Raw genomic sequence first — 23,074 nt, forward strand, 5'->3', positions numbered from 1 at the left:
GCTTCCCATGTTCTATTAGCACATCATTGGAAAGAAACAAGATACTCTCTCATTTCGGCCAAAGAGAGCTGTAGGATTTTGAGCTTTAGTTAATTGCTTAGAAAGCAAAAGAACATCTGCATTTACAGGTCAAAGGATAACTTTTCATGTGTATATGCAATTGTTTACTGTTACTAAATGTAGAGACGGTTCCATTGCGTATGAAAGTACTCAGAAAAGTACCCGAGGGGATTTGAAAGTAAATATTTACAAAGTTCATCACAGAGAGAAACACTGTTGTGTATACCAAGGGCTGCATTTTCAAAGGATGGATTTCAAGTGCTTAGGAAGGATTGTTAATGACAGGCTCGCCTGCGTGAGTCAAGTTATGGAGTTATTTTAATAGGTTTCTTTACATGAAAAACAAATGAAAAATGAGGATAAATGAAAAAATTCTGGTTTCTGTTGAGTGCATTTGTATGGCTGCTCAGAAAATATTTAGATGATCATATTTAGTATCATCGCTGCAAGGGCATCTGTACAGAAGCCTCTCTGCAGTTAGGGCTTTATCTTGAAATGTGGGGGTTCAAATGTAGAGAGGGTCTTTCACTAAACAATTTTCAGAGGCGTAGCCATTTTTGCCTTTTGCAACAAAAACAACAAAGTATTGTATCACCTTAAACACATTTATTATACCACAGGCTTTTGTGGATTTGAGTCCACTTAATCACATGCACCTTCAAGGTGCCACAAAACACTTTGGATGTTGTTACTCAGTAGTAAGGAAAAGACACTACTGGATGTTCTTCAGAAGAATATTAAGGCAGTAATGGACCCTTGCTCTCCTGAGTTTTTGAAATGAAAAGAGCTTGTCTCATACATACCAACACACTTTGCTCCATGTCCCACCACCACCTCAGGTCTGATGGATGACTTCATGATATATAGGGCCTCCTTGGTCACTGTGTCTCAGCAGTGAAATGTCATACATCCACGGACACCCACTCACACCCCGGAGAGTCAATTTAATACAATCTTTTCCTGTGTTCCAGCTCATGATCAAAACCCAGCTTTTTAGGAGGGCTTTGGAAAATGTGATCAAATAGTTGAGAGCAACACTGTTTGGCTTTTCAGTTGCTGTATTGATCTCTGATTGCTTTTAGCCACCTTGAAAAGCCAGATACAGTGGTACCTTGGTTTATGAACTTAATACGTTCCAGAAGTCCATTCTTAAACCAAAGCATTCTTAAACCAAGGTGTGCTTTCCCAAAGCAGCGGGGAACTCAATTTACAAATGGAACACACTCAACAGGAAGCAAAACATGTTCTGCTTCCAAGGCAAAGTTCACAAACCAAAACACCTACTTCCAGGTTTGCAGCGTTCTTAATCCAAGTTGTTCATAAACTAAGCTGTTCTTAAACCAAGGTACCACTGTATTTGACAGAACAGCGCAATATAAATCCTTTTAAAAAATAAAATAATAATTACATAAAAGTATATCTATGAAAGAATAAAAAAAGGGCACGAAGAGAAATTCAATTGCTTTTCAGTTTACTAACAAAAACTCTCAAACCATTATGAGCAAGACTCCCAATGTTTCTTTCCGTGTTGTCATGAACTCTTCTGAGACCTGACTGGAGAGATGGGAAGAGGATGAGTAGATCCTAAAGGACAGGGTGGATTTACCTTTCCAACTCCATTTTCTCCTTCTGATGCAGAATAGAGAACTTCTCTATTGTCATGTTCCTCATCTAGTGACAGGAAAAAGTGAGCAGATTCTGCCATTGTGTTTGTGTATGTTCCCCTCAGTGGTAGTAACCCTGAAGCTTCTGGTCTACACTATAGAGATCCTATATATTACAGGCAAATCTAGAGTGCATCAATGTCATAGAACTAAAAAGAACTAGAAAAATGTTTGATGAATGTTTGGCATTCAGACTGTCAGCAAACAAATAGAAGATAACAAATGGAAATCAGAACTATTTTCCTGCTAATGCATCTGCCAGAACAGAATGGAACAGAACATAGGGAGGATACCCAACCTGTCTCTCAACCAGTATCCTAACGACATCCTGTGATAGACAGATGGGCAGGACAATCCACTGTCAAAGTTGGCCTGTGAAGATGGGGGCAGGTTCAGCATTTGACCCACAAAGTCAAAAGGGCTTCCCATCTCTGTTATAGTGGATGGCACAGAAACAACTATGACAACACAGTTAAAGCACAGCAAAGCAGCTCTGAATGGGATTGGCACAGCTTGTTATGATCCCTGGCCTGCTGTTGTTTGCTTTCTTTCAATCAGAGGCAGGAGACAATGTCAGTCATTCGGGATGTTTCTGTTACGCAGGTTTTATTAAGGCAGTAATGGACCCTTGCTCTCCTGAGTTTTTGAAATGAAAAGAGCTTGTCTCATACATACCAACACACTTTGCTCCATGTCCCACCACCACCTCAGGTCTGATGGATGACTTCATGATATATAGGGCCTCCTTGGTCACTGTGTCTCAGCAGTGAAATGTCATACATCCACGGACACCCACTCACACCCCGGAGAGTCAATTTAATACAATCTTTTCCTGTGTTCCAGCTCATGATCAAAACCCAGCTTTTTAGGAGGGCTTTGGAAAATGTGATCAAATAGTTGAGAGCAACACTGTTTGGCTTTTCAGTTGCTGTATTGATCTCTGATTGCTTTTAGCCACCTTGAAAAGCCAGATACAGTGGTACCTTGGTTTATGAACTTAATACGTTCCAGAAGTCCATTCTTAAACCAAAGCATTCTTAAACCAAGGTGTGCTTTCCCAAAGCAGCGGGGAACTCAATTTACAAATGGAACACACTCAACAGGAAGCAAAACATGTTCTGCTTCCAAGGCAAAGTTCACAAACCAAAACACCTACTTCCAGGTTTGCAGCGTTCTTAATCCAAGTTGTTCATAAACTAAGCTGTTCTTAAACCAAGGTACCACTGTATTTGACAGAACAGCGCAATATAAATCCTTTTAAAAAATAAAATAATAATTACATAAAAGTATATCTATGAAAGAATAAAAAAAGGGCACGAAGAGAAATTCAATTGCTTTTCAGTTTACTAACAAAAACTCTCAAACCATTATGAGCAAGACTCCCAATGTTTCTTTCCGTGTTGTCATGAACTCTTCTGAGACCTGACTGGAGAGATGGGAAGAGGATGAGTAGATCCTAAAGGACAGGGTGGATTTACCTTTCCAACTCCATTTTCTCCTTCTGATGCAGAATAGAGAACTTCTCTATTGTCATGTTCCTCATCTAGTGACAGGAAAAAGTGAGCAGATTCTGCCATTGTGTTTGTGTATGTTCCCCTCAGTGGTAGTAACCCTGAAGCTTCTGGTCTACACTATAGAGATCCTATATATTACAGGCAAATCTAGAGTGCATCAATGTCATAGAACTAAAAAGAACTAGAAAAATGTTTGATGAATGTTTGGCATTCAGACTGTCAGCAAACAAATAGAAGATAACAAATGGAAATCAGAACTATTTTCCTGCTAATGCATCTGCCAGAACAGAATGGAACAGAACATAGGGAGGATACCCAACCTGTCTCTCAACCAGTATCCTAACGACATCCTGTGATAGACAGATGGGCAGGACAATCCACTGTCAAAGTTGGCCTGTGAAGATGGGGGCAGGTTCAGCATTTGACCCACAAAGTCAAAAGGGCTTCCCATCTCTGTTATAGTGGATGGCACAGAAACAACTATGACAACACAGTTAAAGCACAGCAAAGCAGCTCTGAATGGGATTGGCACAGCTTGTTATGATCCCTGGCCTGCTGTTGTTTGCTTTCTTTCAATCAGAGGCAGGAGACAATGTCAGTCATTCGGGATGTTTCTGTTACGCAGGTTTTGGTTATTTACAGATAAATAGACACACACAAACACACATGCTGGACACTTTTAGTTAAATTTTAAATGCTAAGTTTCTTTAAATTTTCCTATTAAAATACATATTTGATTATGTAAAAGGAAGATTAAAATGCCATTATGTATGATTTTTTTAAGTTCCCTTTTGAGTTCATCTAGTTAAAATTCCTTTTAGCAAAAGGCCCTGCTGGCACTATAATGTCCACCACTTATTATCATAATGTGAAATTGCTCTGTAGTAACAGATTGCCATACATAGCGCAACATAGCATTTAGTGCATCCTGAAGTAATTAAGAGTAGACTTGAGAAAACAGGCAACAGGTAAAAATAGGCAACAACGAAAACACAGTCACAACATTATGGTGGCGCATTATGTCATTTAGAAAATAATGGTAGGGATTGTTTTATTGCCTCCCCCCCCCCTTTTCATAGCACCTTCACTACTAGAAAAAGAACTAGGATGAGAATAAACAGAGGTAGAAAGTAAGTGGAACAACAACAGCATATTCCCATAAACCCAAGCATTGGCAACAATTCAGTGAAATGTTCTTGCAAAATGCAGACATCGGCACGTAAAACAACACTGCAAGTTTTTCTTTCTCAATAATAATTCAGTAAATCTGAGCGCGGATCAAAGAGGAAATTGGTGTTCTTTTTTTAATAGCCCTGAAACAGTATGCTCCTTTCTAATGATTAAAAACTACAGTTAAAAGCAAGAAATACAGATCTTAGTTGGCTACGGAGTGATAAAGTAACACAGTCCACCAACAAGACTGCGTTCCAGATTCCAAACTCCACATCCGGAGACCTCAACTCTACTCATGTTCTTTGGACTTCTCTTTAATGTTCTTTAGCAGAGATTTCCCAGCATGGGTTGGTTCAATGGGTGCCAAGTAACCTTTTTGACCCACACCAAGTATTAAAAATAGATTGGTAGACAGGCTGCATACACACTATACCTTTAAAGTACATTTAAAGCACAGTCTTTCCCTCAAATAATTCTGGACACTGTACTCTACCCCTTAGAGAGTTACAGTTCCCAGCAACTCTTAACAAACCACAGTGCCCAGAATTTTGTGTGTGTGTGTGCGTGTGCACACGCACACACACTTTAAAGATATAATGTGTACACAACCTTAGTGAACAAACTGCACTGGAAACTGTTCCTGGGTAAAACTAGGAACAAAACACAGGAGCACCTACAGATCCTATGCACACCTACCTGGGGAATGTGGAAGAAATCTAGAGTGTTCACACTAATTCCTTTTATTGTGCAAGCAAGTACACAACCTCCACTGGACACAGCTTGAATTGCTGTCTCAGGGTGTATTGGCAGCACTGGGCCATTCACTTTCTAACCTCCCCCAATTTTGGAATCTTTTTCCCCCCAGAGGAAAGTGTGACTAGAGGGAAGAGTAGAACAGTCCAGGTCGGGGTGGTCCAATGAGGAGCCCTTGAGGCCTTTTTTGGCGGCCCTTGGCAACATTTGATGATCCCACAGCCCTTGTGCTGCCTTCCCAAAGCCAGGCAAGTAAGCCACCAGGCTTTGGAAAGGAGGCAATAAAGCTTTCCCAGCTTTGGGAAGGACGGGGGAGGACTCTAGGACTCTGCCAGAGCCTTGCAATGCCAACCTTCAATTTGTTTAGTACAAATTCAAGCAAGGCTTTTTGCCCTACACTTGGACTATAAATCGAGCCCAGGGTTACTTTTTCACTATTTAAGCTGAAAATCTTTTGGTTCAAGAGAGACCCTCCAAAAGCTAAGCCTTCCATTTTTGCCCATTTTTACTAGGTAAGTGCATAGACATTGGCTAGACAGGATTTCTTAAGGTAAGCACAGAAGCAATTATGTTAGTTTCAGAGTCAACTATGGTTTTTGCTATATTGATTTGTTGTCTGGTTAATTTAATGGCCTCAGCTTGTGTTACCTTCGCTGTCTTTTATCCTGAAGAAGCATGGCCAGGAAGGTTGACATCCTCTCTCATGTGGACTATGGAGAACATCCCATCACTGTCTGAAAAATGGAGTTCTTAAAGTCTAGTGCTGATGAACTTTCCTAACTAGCGTAACTAACTTCCATTTTTCCCTGCCCATTGGAGAGATTCATTTCTATTTACACAAGAGGGCATGGGCATTTAAAAACAACAACAACAACCCTGTGATCTATTTATTTAATTCCTAATGAGTGCCTCACAATTAGCGAGTTTGGTGCCAGCTTACATGAACATATTTCCTGTTGTACTATAGTTTCCAATTTCCTAGACACTGCTTCATTTGAGGCAGGTCCTGACCTGAGGCAATACCCAGTTCTGCTATAAGGTTGGGGAAATCCCACAACAGATTTAGTGGGGTGTACAGTGGGATGGAGCAATGAAGAGGAAGGGCAAACTCTGTTGTGTGTCCAAAAATGCTTGCACTAGCAGGATGGTTTGGTTGGATATCAGCCCATGGCTCCCTTGTAATATTTACTCCAGGAAAACCAAACAGCCCCGATAAACTTGAATGTAATAATGGATAAATCTCATCCTATCCTTGGCTCAATTCAGATTTGGTGTCAGTAATGTATGTAAGGCCTTCTGAATTCTATTTAGAAATAAACTTGTTTCCATTATAATAATCAGTGCTTTTCTTCCAGAAAAATGGCACTGGTACTCACCATGAAGTTGTTACAATAAGTCCAGTTTTAACCAGTGCTTTTCTTTTAGGGGGGAAAATGTGCTGGTACTCCATACCCCTTAGTACCCCCAGAAAAAGCACTGATAATCATAACCATCCTCCTCATCTACAACAGCGTGTGTGTTTTGGGTGGCCAATGCCTTCTCCCCCAGGGCAATCTCGAGCCTTGACAAGCTCACAGATTGTACCTATCTAATGTCCTATTGACAGCCAGGTCTTTACAGCTGAATCAGAGCAAATGTCTATTGGGTTTTTCATGGATCAACATTTACTCCAATTTAGAGGTAAAGAGTAGGTTTTACCAGAGAAAGCAGTGGAGAAAATGGAAAACTGCTTGAAGCTATGCCTAGAAAACACAGGAGAAGTGGAAAACTTCTCAGAGCCGTGCTTCCTAGCCATGGGAGAAGCAAAGCGTGGGTGAGCCCATGTTGCCACACGGTGCTCTTCCCAGAGGCACAGTGGTGCCAGTCAGTTGAAGAAACCTTATTTCTACACTTTTCACACATTTTGAAAAGTCCTCTTTGTGCCACAAAATCTAGCCAAATGTTAGAAGAACATCCACCCTTGGGGGGGAGTGACAGTAGTTTTAATGAAAGCAAATCCAATCCAAGAATATGAATGAAAACAAATAAAAACACTCCAGACTGAAAAAGAAAAGTTAATTGTTCCTTGTTTGAAAAGGAACTGAGCAGTGTCTTCCCGTTTCCTGAGGTGATTGGTGCCGAACCATTATTTGAGAAGAAGGGGAAGGAAAGCCTCTGGAAGGTTCTGTTGGCAATCTGGAAAACTTGGACTACATCAGAGTGGGGGACCTTTTTTAGCCAGGGGGTCAGCCCCCCTCAAGCCTTCCAAGGGGTTGAGCAGGGTCCTGAAGGCCATATTTGCCCCCTCCCCATCCTCCTAGGCCTGAGATTCCTCACTCCTGTACCATATACAATCCCATGTATGCAATTGCACAGGGAACACATACAAGATTGTGCTGCTGTGGGGGGTTGGGGGGTAGGCATATTTATGTATGACCTGATTTTCAATGGAGAATTTCCACCACTCCAAAATATGTTGTGATATATTATTTATAAGGCTATTCGTTTATGCAGAAACACTGACCTTTCTGTTCTTTTCAGTGAGGGAAAATGCAAAGGCAGAAAAGAATAATTTATCCAGCTATCTATAAATAGCCCCCTAGCTCTACAGAGTCTTCTGTGAACAACAATGCAGAATTAAACGGCAGGTTTAGAATAACTTACTGTAATTAGATTGGCTGTGCTACTTAAAGAAAGTTGTGTCCTGACACTAATAACTAAATTTACCTTCCGTGATTAGTGAAAGCTGATTATGCTTGATTAAGCAGGTAATCTGTTGGCTGAGACATGATTGTTATTTTATTGGGGAGGGGTCACTGTGGTTTTTGTTGCAACTGTAAATTTCTCCCTTAAGATCTTGACTGATACTGGTCTGCTACCCAGCAACTAATGTATCTCGGCATGATGAAGCACTGTCCCATTGATTAAGCCTTTTGTTATAAGGAGAATACAATCAGAATCAGTCTGCCAGTTTTCAGAGAATATGCAAACTATTTGCCAATTTTCAAACGCCAGTGGCACTATTGTGCCATTCAACATATCCTATGGAAGGCCCAGGAAAGAAAGCACTCCTGTATTTCAGCACATATGCCTATGCAGGAAACAATACTACAGTATTATGCAATAAAAGCCCAAGAGAGGTTTACGACTGGGCAGTGTGACTCGTGGGCTGTTCAAATAGGCAAGTGTGGGTGAAAACAAACAGAAACAGAAGGAAGAGTCCTTTGGAAGCACAACAGAGATTTCCCACCTCATTGTTTCTTCCAACAACATGCTGAGAGAACTTGGAAAGTGAAGGAAGCCTCAAGATTGGAGGTTGTCAGAGCAAGGAAGATTTGCTCTCCAACTCATCACCCCTGAAGTCAATGGCTTGAGCAAAAGTGCATCAAACAAAAAAGATATGCAGCGCCAACCAAGCAAAGGCCACAAACTGGGCTCCTCATTTTATATCAGGCTTAGCCAAACAACAGGCTTCATTCTTGCAGCTAAGGCAAGAGGATAGAGCAACTGCTTATCATCCCTGGCCACTGGACATACTGGTTGGGTCAATATGAGAAATCATTTCACCATTAGACTTAAATTATTCAGGTCAAACACACAAAAGGTCTTTACAAAAGCAAGCTTCAGTGGCGATTTCTGGGAGGCTGTTCTTGAGTATTTGCAACATTCACCTCAATAATTATATAAAAGCTCAGTAGGAATTTTGCCATTGAGATTTGCAGAGAAAAAAGACATCTCTCTAACCCACAATAAATACTACTGTAGTGAACAAATGGGGATACATTTACCAGTAAACTTGTGTTACTGTTATATACCCAACCAGGGTAGATGATTATCTATCAGAAATTATATATTAGCATGTTAACGTCCCTATGATTCTATGAATATATGGAGAACAATTGCAGTACATAGCTCTCTTAAACATGCCTTAATACTAGAAAATTCTATATGGCTTTCTCAACCTAAATGCTATTCCATACAAACTGAAGGGACATTTATGAATTTTCCAAAGTATACAGAATAAAATTTTGAACAACAGCATGGAAAGGGCTTACAGTGGTACCTCGGGTTAAGTACTTAATTCGTTCTGGAGGTCTGTTCTTAACCTGAAACTGTTCTTAACCTGAAGCACCACTTTAGCTAATGGGGCCTCCTGCTGCCGCTGCTGCACGATTTCTGTTCTCATCCTGAAGCAAAGTTCTTAACCCGAGGTACTATTTCTGGGTTAGCGGAGTCTGTAACCTGAAGCGTATGTAACCTGAAGCATATGTAACCCAAGGTACCACTGTATTAGTTCACACATTCAAGTACTTTTTCAGATCAAGTATTCAGGAAGTAAATGTCATCAGGACTTCCTATTTTATTTTCTCCAGTGCACACTTTGAAGGAGAACTTGCTTCAGGCTGACCCAGCACAGGTCTATAAATGACAAAGATAATACCAAACACTGCCAAAAAGGGAGCAAGAGGATAGAAAATGGAAGAGTGCTCTGACATCACACCTATTCTCCTCTCCAGGAAAATATATTCCAAGAGTATGGTTGTTTATTCTCTTTCGGATCTCCTCAAATAAATGACATGCTCTTAAGCATTTAAGGAGAGTCTTCCAATATTATTATTATTTTACTCCAGTGAAGAATTTTCTTGTACCTCAAGAATCTCAGTATGCCATAACTTCCTGCCATCTGGTGGAGCACTGAAATATGCAAGCAATATACATGTATAAATTCTGATCAGACTCAGTACATCTTCAAATATCCAAAGGGCTGTCATATGGAGAATGGAGGAAGCTTGTTTTGTCCTTCTCTGGAGGCTAGGACCTGATTGAATAGATTCAAGTTACAAAATAATAATAATAATAATAATAATAATAATAATAATAATAATAATAATTTATTTGTACCCTGCCCATCTGGCTGAGCTTCCCCAGCCAATCTGGGCGGCTTCCAATATATATATATATATATATATATATATATATATATATATATATATATATATATATTCTAATACATCAAACATTAAAAGCTTCCCTGAACAGGGCTGCCTTCAGATGTCTTCTAAAAGTCTGGTAATTGTTGTTCTCTTTGACATCTGGTGGGAGAGAGTTTCACAGGGTGGGTGCCACTACTGAGAAGGCCCTCTTCCTGGTTCCCTGTAACTTGGCTTCTCGCAGTGAGGGAACCGCCAGAAGGCCCTTGGAACTGGACCTCAGTGTCCGGGTAGAACGATGGGGGTGGAGACACTCCTTCAGGTATACTGAAAGAAAGAAGATTCTGACTAAACATGAGGGAGAACTTTCTGACAGCAAGAACTGTTTGATTCCCACGTAAGGTGGTGGATTCTCCTTCCTTGGAGATTTTTATGCAGAGGGTGGATGGCCATCTGTCATGTATGATCAAGCTGAGATTCCTGCATTGCAGGGGGTTGGACTTCCAACTCTACAGTTCTATGATCCTACCATAGTGTCTATGACTGTATGTCATTATGGGACTTAGAAGCTGGTTTGTTTTAATGTTTGGCAAATAAAAAGCACTTAGTTGCATTAGCTTGCAAAGTTGCATTATCTTTTGGTCCTCAGAGGTCAGGAAATTATTCCTCTTGCTTTGACTGGGTACATATTTACTAACTCAAATGCCTGGCAATACTAATATAGCAAATGGCTACTCATCAAGGCCCAGTTTACGCCACTATAGAGACACAGAGTCCTCCTCTGATGGAATTCTGGTGGCTTCTTTGTGTCATCAGCATTCCAAATAGCCTGTGAAGCTTACTGGCTTGTCATCTCTTGCCTAGCAGTCTTCACCACCAACACCACAGCACAACACAACACACAAACACACAAACCCAATTATTGGCAGTTACAGCAGTCTTGCTAAAGAAGCTGCACAGAAGCCTTGAGTTCAACTGTAAGCAAAATAAATACTGACGGGCTTCTTTATAAAAATCACTGCTATTGCCAGGGATGGATTGAGGTGGGACTGACTTCTCATTTGTACTTCCTGGAGTGAAGTTTCATGACCATAAGCTTCCCTTCCCTTTCGCAGAACATTGGATAAAAAGCCCCATCCCACCTTTATGTCCCTATCTGCAGAGTGAGAAAGCGGGCATTTCAATTAGTTTTGGGGTGTATAGGAAATATGAGGGTAGACAGCATGAAACTTACCAGCTTGTCAATGCTGTCAGCTATGATGTTTAATTCCCCTAAGCCAGACAACAAAGCTATGTTATGACACAGCAACATTCCCGGTGGGGAAATAGAGGCTGCAATGCTGGAGATAATGGGCAGCCCCATCTAGTTCCACCATGAAGCGGGAAAATTTCGGAAACAGTTCCATTTGCAGCAATCATGACACATGGATGCACAGAAACTGCTGTAATCCAATTTTTCAACTATCATATATAAATATGAGCATTTTCTATTATCAGTAGGACTCTAGTGAGGTTCAATATATAGTGGAAAATAGGTGTTTCTCTCCTTATTTGTATATAATTTATGAAGATTGTTTATTTGTTTTAAAAAAGGAGAGCTGGTAGATATAAAATGCTATTGTATTACTAAATCAGTTGTTTTTTTTCTGAATGCTTATTATAGAAATGAAGGAATAAATAAAATGTGATGATGGCAAAAGCATACAGCCACATGCAAACACCCACACAAATATACATTCCACATCAGAGGCAATCAGATATATACATCCTCTTTTATAGAACAGCTTACTTACCAAAAGATTATTTTAGCCAGGAATCCAAATGAAATTGGGGCTAACATCAGCTTTAATTAAAATCAGCTCAGTACACTTGATACTGGATTTCCAGAGCTAAATGGGGGTTTACAGGGCTTTAATTAGGATATAAAGTCTCTGTTCCCAGCGGAGCGGATCCTCAGTAAAGCCCTCTACTATTCCATTATCCCCAGCCCAGCTTGCGTCATTTGGTCCTTCTGACTATTTTAACCTTATTAATGTGTTTAGGCACATCCACTAGTGAATTAGCTCAATCTAGTGTAGAATTTCAGGACTGCAGTCTGTTATTTCCGGTGCAACAACCTTACCTCTCAGCCCCCACCTGTCCAAAAAAGGACTCCTCTTGCCACTCCTAATACATAGCAGGTATCACGACAAAATATTATGTTGACTCAAACATTATTGCCGTTGCCTTTTAGAAAGTAAATACCCACATATCTAAAATCAAGATTTGCAGCCATCCAACAGCAACACCATCATTTTAGCTAAATTCAGCACGGCCGTTCATTATCAGGACAGATGGAATTTCAAAAAGCTCTCTGCTCTGGTATTATTTTCAGTGGGACCCAAATAAACAGGACCTACAAATAGAACAGTAGACTTTCAGGCTCTGTCTGCACTGACTGTGCAGCTCAAACCACTGTGAATGGAGGACCTGCATAGAACCTACTGTGGACACTCTACAATGCATCACTACATTGAGTCTTCAAGGTAATAACTAGCTACTCGAAAGCTAGTTCAAGCTAACAATTGGGTGAGCAAATACAAAATCCTCCCATTTAAAAAGCCTCATTCCATTAAAAAAAATGGAACCTAGAAATCTTTGAAATTCAGGATCAGTTTGAACTGAGCTTTGCTATCTTTCCTTGCCACTTCCTCCCAGTTGCCATCCAAAGAAACATTTTTTTTAAAAAAAAGCTTACCTTTGAGAAGAGGAAGATGGCAAGCAGCAGGGAGGGCTTGCTAGAGACAAAAGATGTCTCAGCCCTTCCCACCACCAGTTGCTTCCTCCACCAGTGGTGGGCAGATCTGTCAATTTTGGGTTCCTGTAGCTTCTCATTTCCACATCACTTTCCCTTTTTTTAAAGTCATGAAACTTCATCAGCATTTGACTGCAAACTTCTCCTAATATGCTCATTTTTATGCAATTTCCCTGAATGCTATTCATTCCTTTCACCAATATATGCATCTTTATGCAGTTTACCCTACTTAATGCATTTTTATAGGCATTATTTGGCTGAAGCATTGCAAAATTTGGAAAAGCACAGCTGTGTTTCCGTCTACATACTTTTTCAAGAAAGTGCAAATCTAGTAAGTTTGCTTTTAAATGCAAAGCACATCAAAATTCTCCCCCATATCTACCGTAGCTTGAATCCAGGTTTGCCATTCCCCACCCACTTGCTTTCTCCCACTTCCCTCCCAAGTAAATGAAAATAAAGCCTTGCGTTTGACAAAGCGTGTTCTCCTTCATGGAGAGCACGTGTTGCGGTGGGGGCCGCCAGGACACTCCAAAGTTGGGGGCGGGCTAACTGATCGTTGGCCACTGATGCGATTGGGGGCTTCCCTTGTTGTTGGGAAGAAATTAATGTTGCCATTTATTGATTGACAGCCAGAAATGCTAAAACTCCTTGCACGAGGCTAGGGCTTCCTCTTTTCGCCCGTGCAGCGGATTGCCCGTCCCCCCCTTCCTAGAATTAGGGTTTTCGCTTTGACCTTGCTATGCCTGTCATGGGGTCGTCTGCTTTGGAGCGGGGGCCTGGTAGGAATTTTGTCCATCTGGCTGATTGGCTGGGGCCATTTGGTTTTTGCCTACTGCGTAGCAAATCGTCACAACTTGTAAGGTTGCGGTTAGGCATTGGTTTATGGTTTGGTTGGTTGAGGGGCATGGATTGGCTGTGCCTGCCCCTCTAATGCTGCTGCTGCAAGGGATTCCGTTAAAGGAATTGGGGGCTAACTATTGCTTGTCCACTCTGTCAAGGGGCCTCGGGCCATAGCAATGAGCTCCTGGTTGCATTTGGGGTGAGGGCAGATTCCCTGCTCCGCGTAACCCCCAAGTGTATTCCCCCATTCTGACTTTCGCATTGTGCGGAATGTCAGTCTGTCCCCCATGGTGGGGACAGATAGCCGCAACCAATGCCTAAGCAACCACTCACAAATTTGTATTTTAATAAAGTTGTGGCCAAAATTATGCCAAAAACCTTAAACAAAATTCTGTGTGATGTGTGAGTTATTGGGGTGGACCTGGGGACCTCGACACGCAAAAGATGAGAAGCAGCAAGGAAGGTATGCTGGAGACTACCCCACTGCCTTTGCCCCTTCTGCCTATACATAGGAATGTGGGAATGGCCAGGTCAACCCATATCCTGACCAGATTTCACTAAAGAAGACTTCTGCAAGATGGCACTCTCCAGCTGTTGATGGACTACAACGCCCATCAGTCCCAGCCAACATGGTCCATGCTTGAGGATGAGAGTTGCTGCAAAGCATCAGGTTTGGGGAGGCTAACTTAAAAGATTTTACAGTAACAAGCCTTACAGAGAAACAGAGGAAGCTGTCTTATACTGAACCAAACAAGGGTCTAGATCAGTATTATCTACATTACACTGCTCTACTACTGAGAACTACAGCGATTCCCTCTTTTGATAAGAATTAGTATTTGCGTAATGGTGCAATAGGGATGCGGGTGGCACTGTGGGTTAAACCACAGAGCCTAGGACATGCCGATCAGAAGGTCGGTGGTTCGAATCCCCGCGACGGGGTGAGCTCCCGTTGCTCGGTCCCTGCTCCTGCCAACCTAGCAGTTCAAAAGCACGTCAAAGTGCAAGTAGATAAATAGGTACCGCTCCGGCAGGAAGGTAAACGGCGTTTCCGTGCGCTGCTCTGTTTTGCCAGAAGTGGCTTAGTCATGCTGGCCACATGACCCGCAAGCTGTATGCCGGCTCCCTCGGCCAATAAAGCGAGATGAGCGCCGCAACCCCAGAGTCGGCCACGACTGGACCTAATGTTCAGGGGTCCCTTTACCTTTACCTTTAATGGTGCAATTCTTACCACAACCTTTGATGAAGGGGGGGCAGATGTGCACCCAGTGAAACTGCACTCCCAAACCTACCCCAATTGCACGAATGCATATTAGCAGTGCTATTTTTCTAGAAAGAGAGGTGTTGGAACTCACCATGAACGCCTCCCTTGTTCTCTTATAATGGTGCCCACCTGAGAGGTGCCGGAAGTGAGTTCTGGCTGGGGGGGGAGCCCTGCATACTAGGAAGATTTCAGATGCAATATTTACAGAAAATAAGGAAAGGCAACTTTGTGATGCAGCGACAATCAGCTTGCTTTGGCACAATTTATTGTTATTGTGCTCCGTTCTTGGTGACTCTTTAGCTGTTGCCCAAAATGTAGAGAATCTCTCATGTTGATCTGAAGTATTTGACTGGCTCTTGAGCAAAGGTCTATTAGGATGGGGCAGCGAATATAGCAGCTGCTTGTTAGCTCTTTGGGACGGCAATAAAGCCTGGGCAACACATATAATTGTATTGGGGATCAAAGAGCTGGGCTCCTACTGAGAAGCAAGTGTATGCCCTGCCAATATTTCATCACTCAGAGCCACTTTCCCCTCTTCTACCTAATATGAAAGTCATAAAAACAAAACACAAAAGCCCCCGAAACTGTTATTGTTAAAGCCAAAAACTAATTAGTCATTGCTTCCCCAAGTGTTATGTGAAAAGTTGGTAGAAATAATAGGTTTGCATTCTCAAATTTTATAGGTTTACTGAGTCTAATGTTCTCTGGCATTTCCTGTTTCCTTTGCTAAGAAAGACTGAGCAAAGTTTACAAGTAATCTTGAATAACGCATAGCCATTTCAATAAAAGGCAATAATTTGTGGATTCATAAACCATACGTAAATAAAAGGCATAGCGGTAAATAAAAGCAACAGGAGGATTATTTTCCTTACCCCCAACATTCCACATCACAAACTTACTTAAAAACATTTTGTCTGCAACCCGTAAGCTACTTATGCCAACATAATCCCACAAACTTTAATAGGCATAACCTGGAAAATCATGTTGTGGGCTGCATACGTCATTTCCAGACTTCTACAAAATAAGATTACATAAAGGTAGGTACAATTACGCATTTAATCTGATTTTGATGTGCAGAAGGGATTTTCAAATAAAGTTGTAAGTGGCCTTCCTCAAATAAAAAATTAGATCTTTTGGGACCTCACCATGTTCGTAAGTCATAACAAACCTGGCTCAGTTGGCAGCATATCCCCCTTACCTGAGGCACATGGCAAAGAGGGCAGCTTCTGGCAGAACAGAAGCTTTAAGAACTCCCACAAATGATGTGTTTGTTTGTTTGTTTGCATAAAAATACAAAAAATATATATATTATATATTTATTAAATTTGTATACAGTGGTACCTCGGGTTACAGACGCTTCAGGTTACAAACTCCACTAACACAGAAATAGTACCTCGGGTTAAGAACTTTGCTTCAGGATGAGAACAGAAATCCTGCTCCAGCAGCGCAGCAGCAGCAGGAGGCCCCATTAGCTAAAGTGGTGCTTCAGGTTAAGAACAGTTTCAGGTTAAGAACGGACCTCCAGAACGAATTAAGTTCTTAACCCGAGGTACCACTGTACTGCCCTTCATCCGAAAAGGACAGGGCAGGTCACAATATAAAAATACAAAATGAGAACACAAAATACATAATAAAAACAAAGAACAAAAACAATCCAATAACCCCTCCCACAAACACATTTTAAAGGTCATAGAACGTTATTCAGGGCTTGTTAAAGAGAAATATTTTCTCCTGGTGCCTAAAGAGATATAATGAAGGCACAAGGCAAGCCTCCCAGAGGAGAGCATTCCCCAAATGGGGAGTCACAAGTCATTCTTGTGATGCCACCCTCCAGACCTCTCATGGAGGAGGCACACAAGAAAGAGCCTCAGATGATGATCACAGGGTCCAGGCCAGTTCATATGGGAAGAGGCAGTCATTGAGGTAAACAATAACATAAAACAATAAAATTATCTCTAATGGCTGGGCATCCTGTTTGAGACTTTGGGGGGCAATTTATCATCTTCTACATTGTTCTGCGAAGCAGTTTATAAATAAATAAAAAAGTGCCATTATTTGTTTCTTCTCTTTAATTTTATGATAGATGTTCTGTGAGTAAAAAAGTGGAATATTAATAAATGCACACAAGCGTGTATGAGAAACAAAAAGTCCCAAGCAATATCTACACTTGCATGATATGTTTCAATGCAAAACAACAATTAATATCATTTCTCACAGTGGGCCATCAAGGCCAATAGATTTCAGTGCAATAGCAGCTGTGGCTCTAATGCTAAGATGAAAGACTCTACGCAAGAAAGAAATGGATAGGGTTGCATTCGTAGAACCCATGGAAGGACGTAGTAGGCAAAAAGAAACTTTCCTGTTCCTTCATCTTCCCAGAAGCCCCAAATCTCCCACCCCCAAATTCTCTGTCCAAGGACAGGGAACCATGCTGAATGGGATTGGATAGGGCACTGGAACAGAGACGAAGGAGGAGACCATAGAAAACTGGGCCGGGACACCTTTTGTGAACAGAAGGTCCTTGTTGCAAATCATGGGTGTAGGCAATTCTAGTCAGGACCATGGCAGAGGTCAAGGATTAAAGGGATCCCTCACTACAACAGCATTCTGATCTAGCTTGGTTCCCCACCCCACCCCACCCCCATGCCAGCTATTTGCAAAAGAAAAGAAAAAACTCGGCAAGGACAAACTATGTGACAAATGTTGCATTAGTTTAGCCCACAGGAAAAGCAAGGTAATAACACAGCTATGTCCGTTTCATATACGCAGGCTTAAGAAGCTATCCCTGGTGAGCCTGGTACACCAAGACTACACACTGCCAATATAGGCTTATTTAATTCTTATGTTCCCTACCAGAGCCACCTTCATTCAGGTGTCTGGCACAGCAAGTTGACTCTTAATGTAGGACCAAAAAAACACCCCCTCATAAAGTCATAAAGTTTCTAGGTTCTGTTTTTAACACACACAGCTTTGGGGTTTTAAAAGTTCATAAAAATCTATCAAAATATTTTTAGAAATGAAATCCAAGATACCTGTTTTGAATAAACTGCTGTGTTCTGAGGTAATTGGATTGTAAAAACAAATATGAGTATTAATAAAAATGTTCCACAAGGTTAAACTTGCTGTAATTTAGAAACATACAGTCCACCAACTTGATAGTGTCTTGTTGTAAAGCTACTTTGACATAAAAATAATGAATTTGAGAGTTTCAAATTCTACTGTACATCATTTATTTGACCTATTCCCTACTGTAGTACATACTGTAAGTACTGAACAAATCTGAGGACACCAAAATAACATGACAAGACTATCATAGTGCAATCCAAACCAAGTCTTCTCTGATGGAAATCCTACTGAATTCAGTGGTGCTTTCTCCCAGGTAAATGGGGGTTAGGATTACAATCTTAGAAATCAAGGGCAAGCAAATTTTATTTATTTGTTTTATTTACCATATTTGTATAGCTGACCATTAACATATCACTTAAGCCTTTGGGAGGCTTTGATGTGGCTCAAGGTCAGGCAGACCATCGTGCTTTCACCGTTGTGAGATGGATTTTTTAACGTTTTGAGTAATGTTTATATGGTTTGATGGTACTAATTGTTGTTTTAGCTATTGCATTCTGCCCTCAGATCATGACCAATGAATGCTGATTTTAAGTGCGCAGACAAAGATATCCATAAAAGCTGTTACTTATGCATGCAGATTTATAATGGTGTATAATGGTTCATCAACTAGCAGCAGCTGTCTTGGGTTCCAGACCGAAGTCATTCCCAACCCTACCTGGGGATACCAACGATTGAATTTGGGACCTTTTGCATGCAAAACGTCTGTCCTGCCAATGAGATACTGCCCTTTTTGAGTGAAGCCCATTCAATTCATTCATTCGTTTGTTTTTAGAAACCACAGAATCAAAGAGGTCTTCAAGCTATGTTTTCAACAATTGTCATCCATCTGTCTCACCCAAAATGTATCCAAAACCTGAAACCAACATTGCTGGTGAGGGCAAGGAACTGGAGGGAGCGTAGTTTTCTTTCTAGCCTGGTAGGCACAGATCACATCTGAAACCTTTAGTGTTGGGGTCAAGTAAAACTCTGCAGCTCTGTCATCAGTTGTCTACCTCCCTATGGCTATAAGAAATGTAAATGAATTTTCACAGAAACCTTTGCTCATCCCCTTTAAATGCTTGGAGGGAGCAGAAGATCACACTGCGGTGACTCCTCCCACTATTGTGAGAGACTTCAAACTCCACTTATTCCTGTTGGGAACACAGAAGTCTGCCTTATGCAGAGTCAGACCATCAGTCCATCTAGCTGCACATTGCCTACGTTGACTGGCAGCACCTCTCCAGGATTTTTGGCAGGGGTCTCTCTCAGCCCTGCAGAGGCTGGTGACTGAACTTAAAACCTTCCTGCATGCAAAGCAGGTGCTATGACCTTTCCCAAGCAGGTCTCCATGTCCCACAGAAGACAGGAGAAAAGACTGAAGGAAGGAAGCAATAGAGAGGTGAGCTTTATAAAAAGATACAGCCACAGGGACCAAACCAAGCAGCAAACCCAGATATTCTGCCCCCATGTCTATTCTAGGAATACAGTCATAACTTGGTTGACGAACGCCTTGCGAGTCAAACGTTTTGGCTCCTGAACACCGCAAACCCAGAAGTGAGTGTTCCGGTTTTTGAACGTTCTTTGGAACCCGAACGTCTGACGTGGCTTACACAGCTTCCAGTTGGCTGCAGGAGCTTCCTGCAGCCAATCAAAAGCTGTGCCTTGGTTTTCGAACGTTTTGGAAGTTGAACAGACTTCCGAGGTACGACTGTAAAGAGTAAAGGGACCCCTGACCATTAGGTCCAGTTGCGGACGACTCTGGGGTTGCAGTGCTCATCTCGCTTTATTGGCCGAGGGAGCTGGTATACAGCTTCTGGATCATGTGGCCAGCATGACTAAGCCGCTTCTGGCGAACCAGAGCAGCACACGGAAACGCCGTTTACCTTCCCTCCACAGTGGTACCTATTTATCTACTTGCACTGCATGCTTTCGAACTGCTAGGTTGGCAGGAGCAGGGACCAAACAACGGGAGCTCACCCTGTTGTGGGGATTCGAACCTCCAACCTCCTGATCAGCAAGCCCTAGGCTCAGTGGTTTAACCTGCAGCGCCACCCTTTGGTACGACTGTACTATAATGCTATATTGTCATTCACAACCATCAGGGATTCATTCACCAGCTCATCTTCCAATGTGTTACATGCCATCATCAACAGTGGTCAACAGAGTGGCACAGGCATCACTGCCGGTTCTTGAGAGGAAAAGGTGCAAGGATCTCAGCACAGTATGTGCACAGCAACAGAGCTAACCTGCTGCTTCTGCTGCCCTTACACTTTGCCCTTCCCCTCTCCATCTCAAGAACTGGCAGCACCGCTCAGCATTGGGAAGGTGGGTGGGCAGCACCAGCCTCCCTGCGCTGTCCATTATCTGCCAGCCATGCCCTTCTACATTCTACATAGAAGTAACAGGCCAGTCACTATGCAAAACAACAGATGGGTATAAATTGGACATCAGAAATGGCAGCATCCAAAAACCAGTTAGGGAACATTTCAGCTTCCCATAGCAGTGCATAACTGACATTAAAGTCACCATATTTGAATAAGGGCAGTTTTAAGGGAGACTGCCATGTGAAACTGCTAGATTACAATTAATCAAGAGGTTGTCTTGTGAACTGAATGCTTTTACCACACTGCATTTGCTAACTGATTTACCACCGCCAGGATATCTTTCTCATCATCAACTACATTTTGTGAATGGCCACTATTAATAACATAATTACAATAAACTGCACTCTCTGCATTTCATCTTCTTCTGGATTAATGATTTACAGTCCTCATTCATGCCCCCCTAACCATATGTAGATATGTCTGTAACTCAGGATAACTCATCACTCAGTTAATGGTTGGAGTGGTTGGAGTCCACAAAAGCTTAAGCCATTAAAAAAAAAAGTCAGTTTTTCAGGCACTGGAAGACTCTTCACTGTTTTTGTTGAGAGTAACATGGCAGACCTTCTGGAAATGACTACTTCTGAACTTTTAACGTTACACTCCTGATTGGGACTCAACAACACCGAATTCAGATAAAAGTCTCATTAAAGTCATAGGGAGCAAATCAAGCAGAGTGCTAAGTTCGAATCTAGGCAATGAACAATGTCCACTACACTTCAATAAGCAATATATTGTGATTTTATGCTGTGTACAACCCTGAAACCTACAGGTATAGGGCGGTATACAAATATAATAATAATAATAATAATAATAATAATAATAATAATAATAATAATAATATAAAATAAAACAATAATATGGAAGGAGTAAAAAGACTGAATACTTCTATGAAACATATTTGTGTGAGATATCGAGTTTCTTTTAGAGTTTGATTTTAAACTGGCATAGTAACAGTGCGACTATTTCTCCTAAGGGGAAATTAGGAACACTGGTTTTTGAGACAAAAATATTGTAGAACTTGCAATATGATCGCATACGTCTGCAAAAGGAAACCCAATGGAGTATCTTAGGCTTGCACACCCATAAATTCAGAACCAGCAGGCTCGCAGAACAGAGTTTCCAACGACTTGTAAATCCTGAAATACGGGAAGCACTTACAGAGAGGCTTCCTCATGTGACAGGGCAGATGCAACAGCCTCTCATGCAGTTGGACTTGATCTGATGGCAGAAAAATCAAAAGGGAACCTTTCAAACCACAGGCAGAATTTTTTACATAGCAAACATTTGAGCTCAGGACTGAATGGTGCATTTAAATGCCCCGCTGTGTTTCTTAATTCAAAGGAGAGAATACTCCAGCTAATTATTTTTTCCTGTGTTTTTTTTCTCTCCAAAAGCAGGGCTCTTTTCAGTATTTCCAGGGGGTGGGGGATACTTTAATGAGATCAATAAAGATTCCTTAATTGACTTGCATTGTACGAGAGTATTAATGTCTCCACTTTCACAAGAGGCACATGAAATATACAGTTTTATTATATATTGCTAGCACAGGAACTTACTTCTCCCTCCCCCATGAACCACCTGCAATTTTTAATAGTCGTGTATCACCAGGGTACCAGAAACCCATAAAAGTTTAACCTGCCAATTAACAACTAGGTAAAGTTCCAGAGCATGCACTATTTAGATGGCCCACAAACTGCAGAAAATATTTCATTCAAGCCTTCCGTCATACTTTTGATGTGATTTATATGCCTGAAAACTAGGAGGGTGGGGAAGGGAACTGAAGAAAAAGAAAAAGCAGTCTCAGTGTAAAAATGGCAAACTACCATAAAAAGTAATGTCTATGTTAGAATTATTTTCATTTGCAGGTGACAAAAGCATATTGGAACCCTAATGGCAAGCATATTATCCAAATTATTTTCTTTTTATTTCTTTTTCAAAAGGGAAAAAGGGTATGTGAAGCCTCAACAAGTTAGCCAGCATGGAAGGCAAGAAAAAGGTCAACTTCCCCCTGCCCCAGTTTTTCCTGTGATTATGATGGTGATGATGATGGTAATAAATTATTATTATTATTATTATTATTATTATTATTATTATTATTATTATTATTATTATTATTATTATTATTACCCCACCCATCTGGCTGGGTTTCCCCAGCCACCCTGGGCGGCTTCCATCAGAATATTAAGATACAATGGTCTGTTAAACATTAAAACCCTAAACAGGGCTGCCTTCAGATGTCTTCTAAAGGTCTGGTAGTTGTTTTTCTCTTTGACATCTGATGGGAGGGAGTTTCACAGGGTGGGTGCCACTACCAAGAAGCCCTCTGCCTGGTTCCCTGTAACTTGATCTGATTGGCTCCCATCCACTCTGCTTAATAGTACAGAATGGTCATGCTAATGCTAAGGCGATTTGGCCAGATCCGGCCCCCGAGCCTTAATTTGCCTACCCATGCAATATACTATATTATGTTATAATTTGGTATTCACCTTTCCCCCTCCCCCTTGCATTTTTAGTAATTTGTCAGAATGCAGCATAGACATTTGAAGTCAGCCCTGTTTAGGGAAGTTTTTGATGTTTGATCTTTTGACGCTATTATTATTATTATTATTATTATTA

General features: G+C 41.3%; 1 protein-coding gene across 4 annotated transcripts in view; it reads right to left on the reverse strand.

The window, feature by feature from the left end:
- Nucleotides 1–23,074, reverse strand: part of HDAC9 (histone deacetylase 9) — a 487,438-nt gene that overhangs the window by 293,518 nt on the left and 170,846 nt on the right. The window contains exon 7 of one of the 4 annotated variants that reach the window (XM_081164394.1): nt 21,617–21,676. The exons of the other annotated variants lie outside the window; for them this stretch is intronic. Coding sequence (XP_081020520.1) covers nt 21,617–21,676 — 60 coding nt within the window. The remainder of the gene's footprint in view (nt 1–21,616; nt 21,677–23,074) is intronic. 4 annotated transcript variants of the gene reach the window in all.

This window comes from Podarcis bocagei (assembly GCF_964188305.1).
Source record: "Podarcis bocagei genome assembly, chromosome: 12".
Taxonomy (NCBI): domain Eukaryota; kingdom Metazoa; phylum Chordata; class Lepidosauria; order Squamata; family Lacertidae; genus Podarcis; species Podarcis bocagei.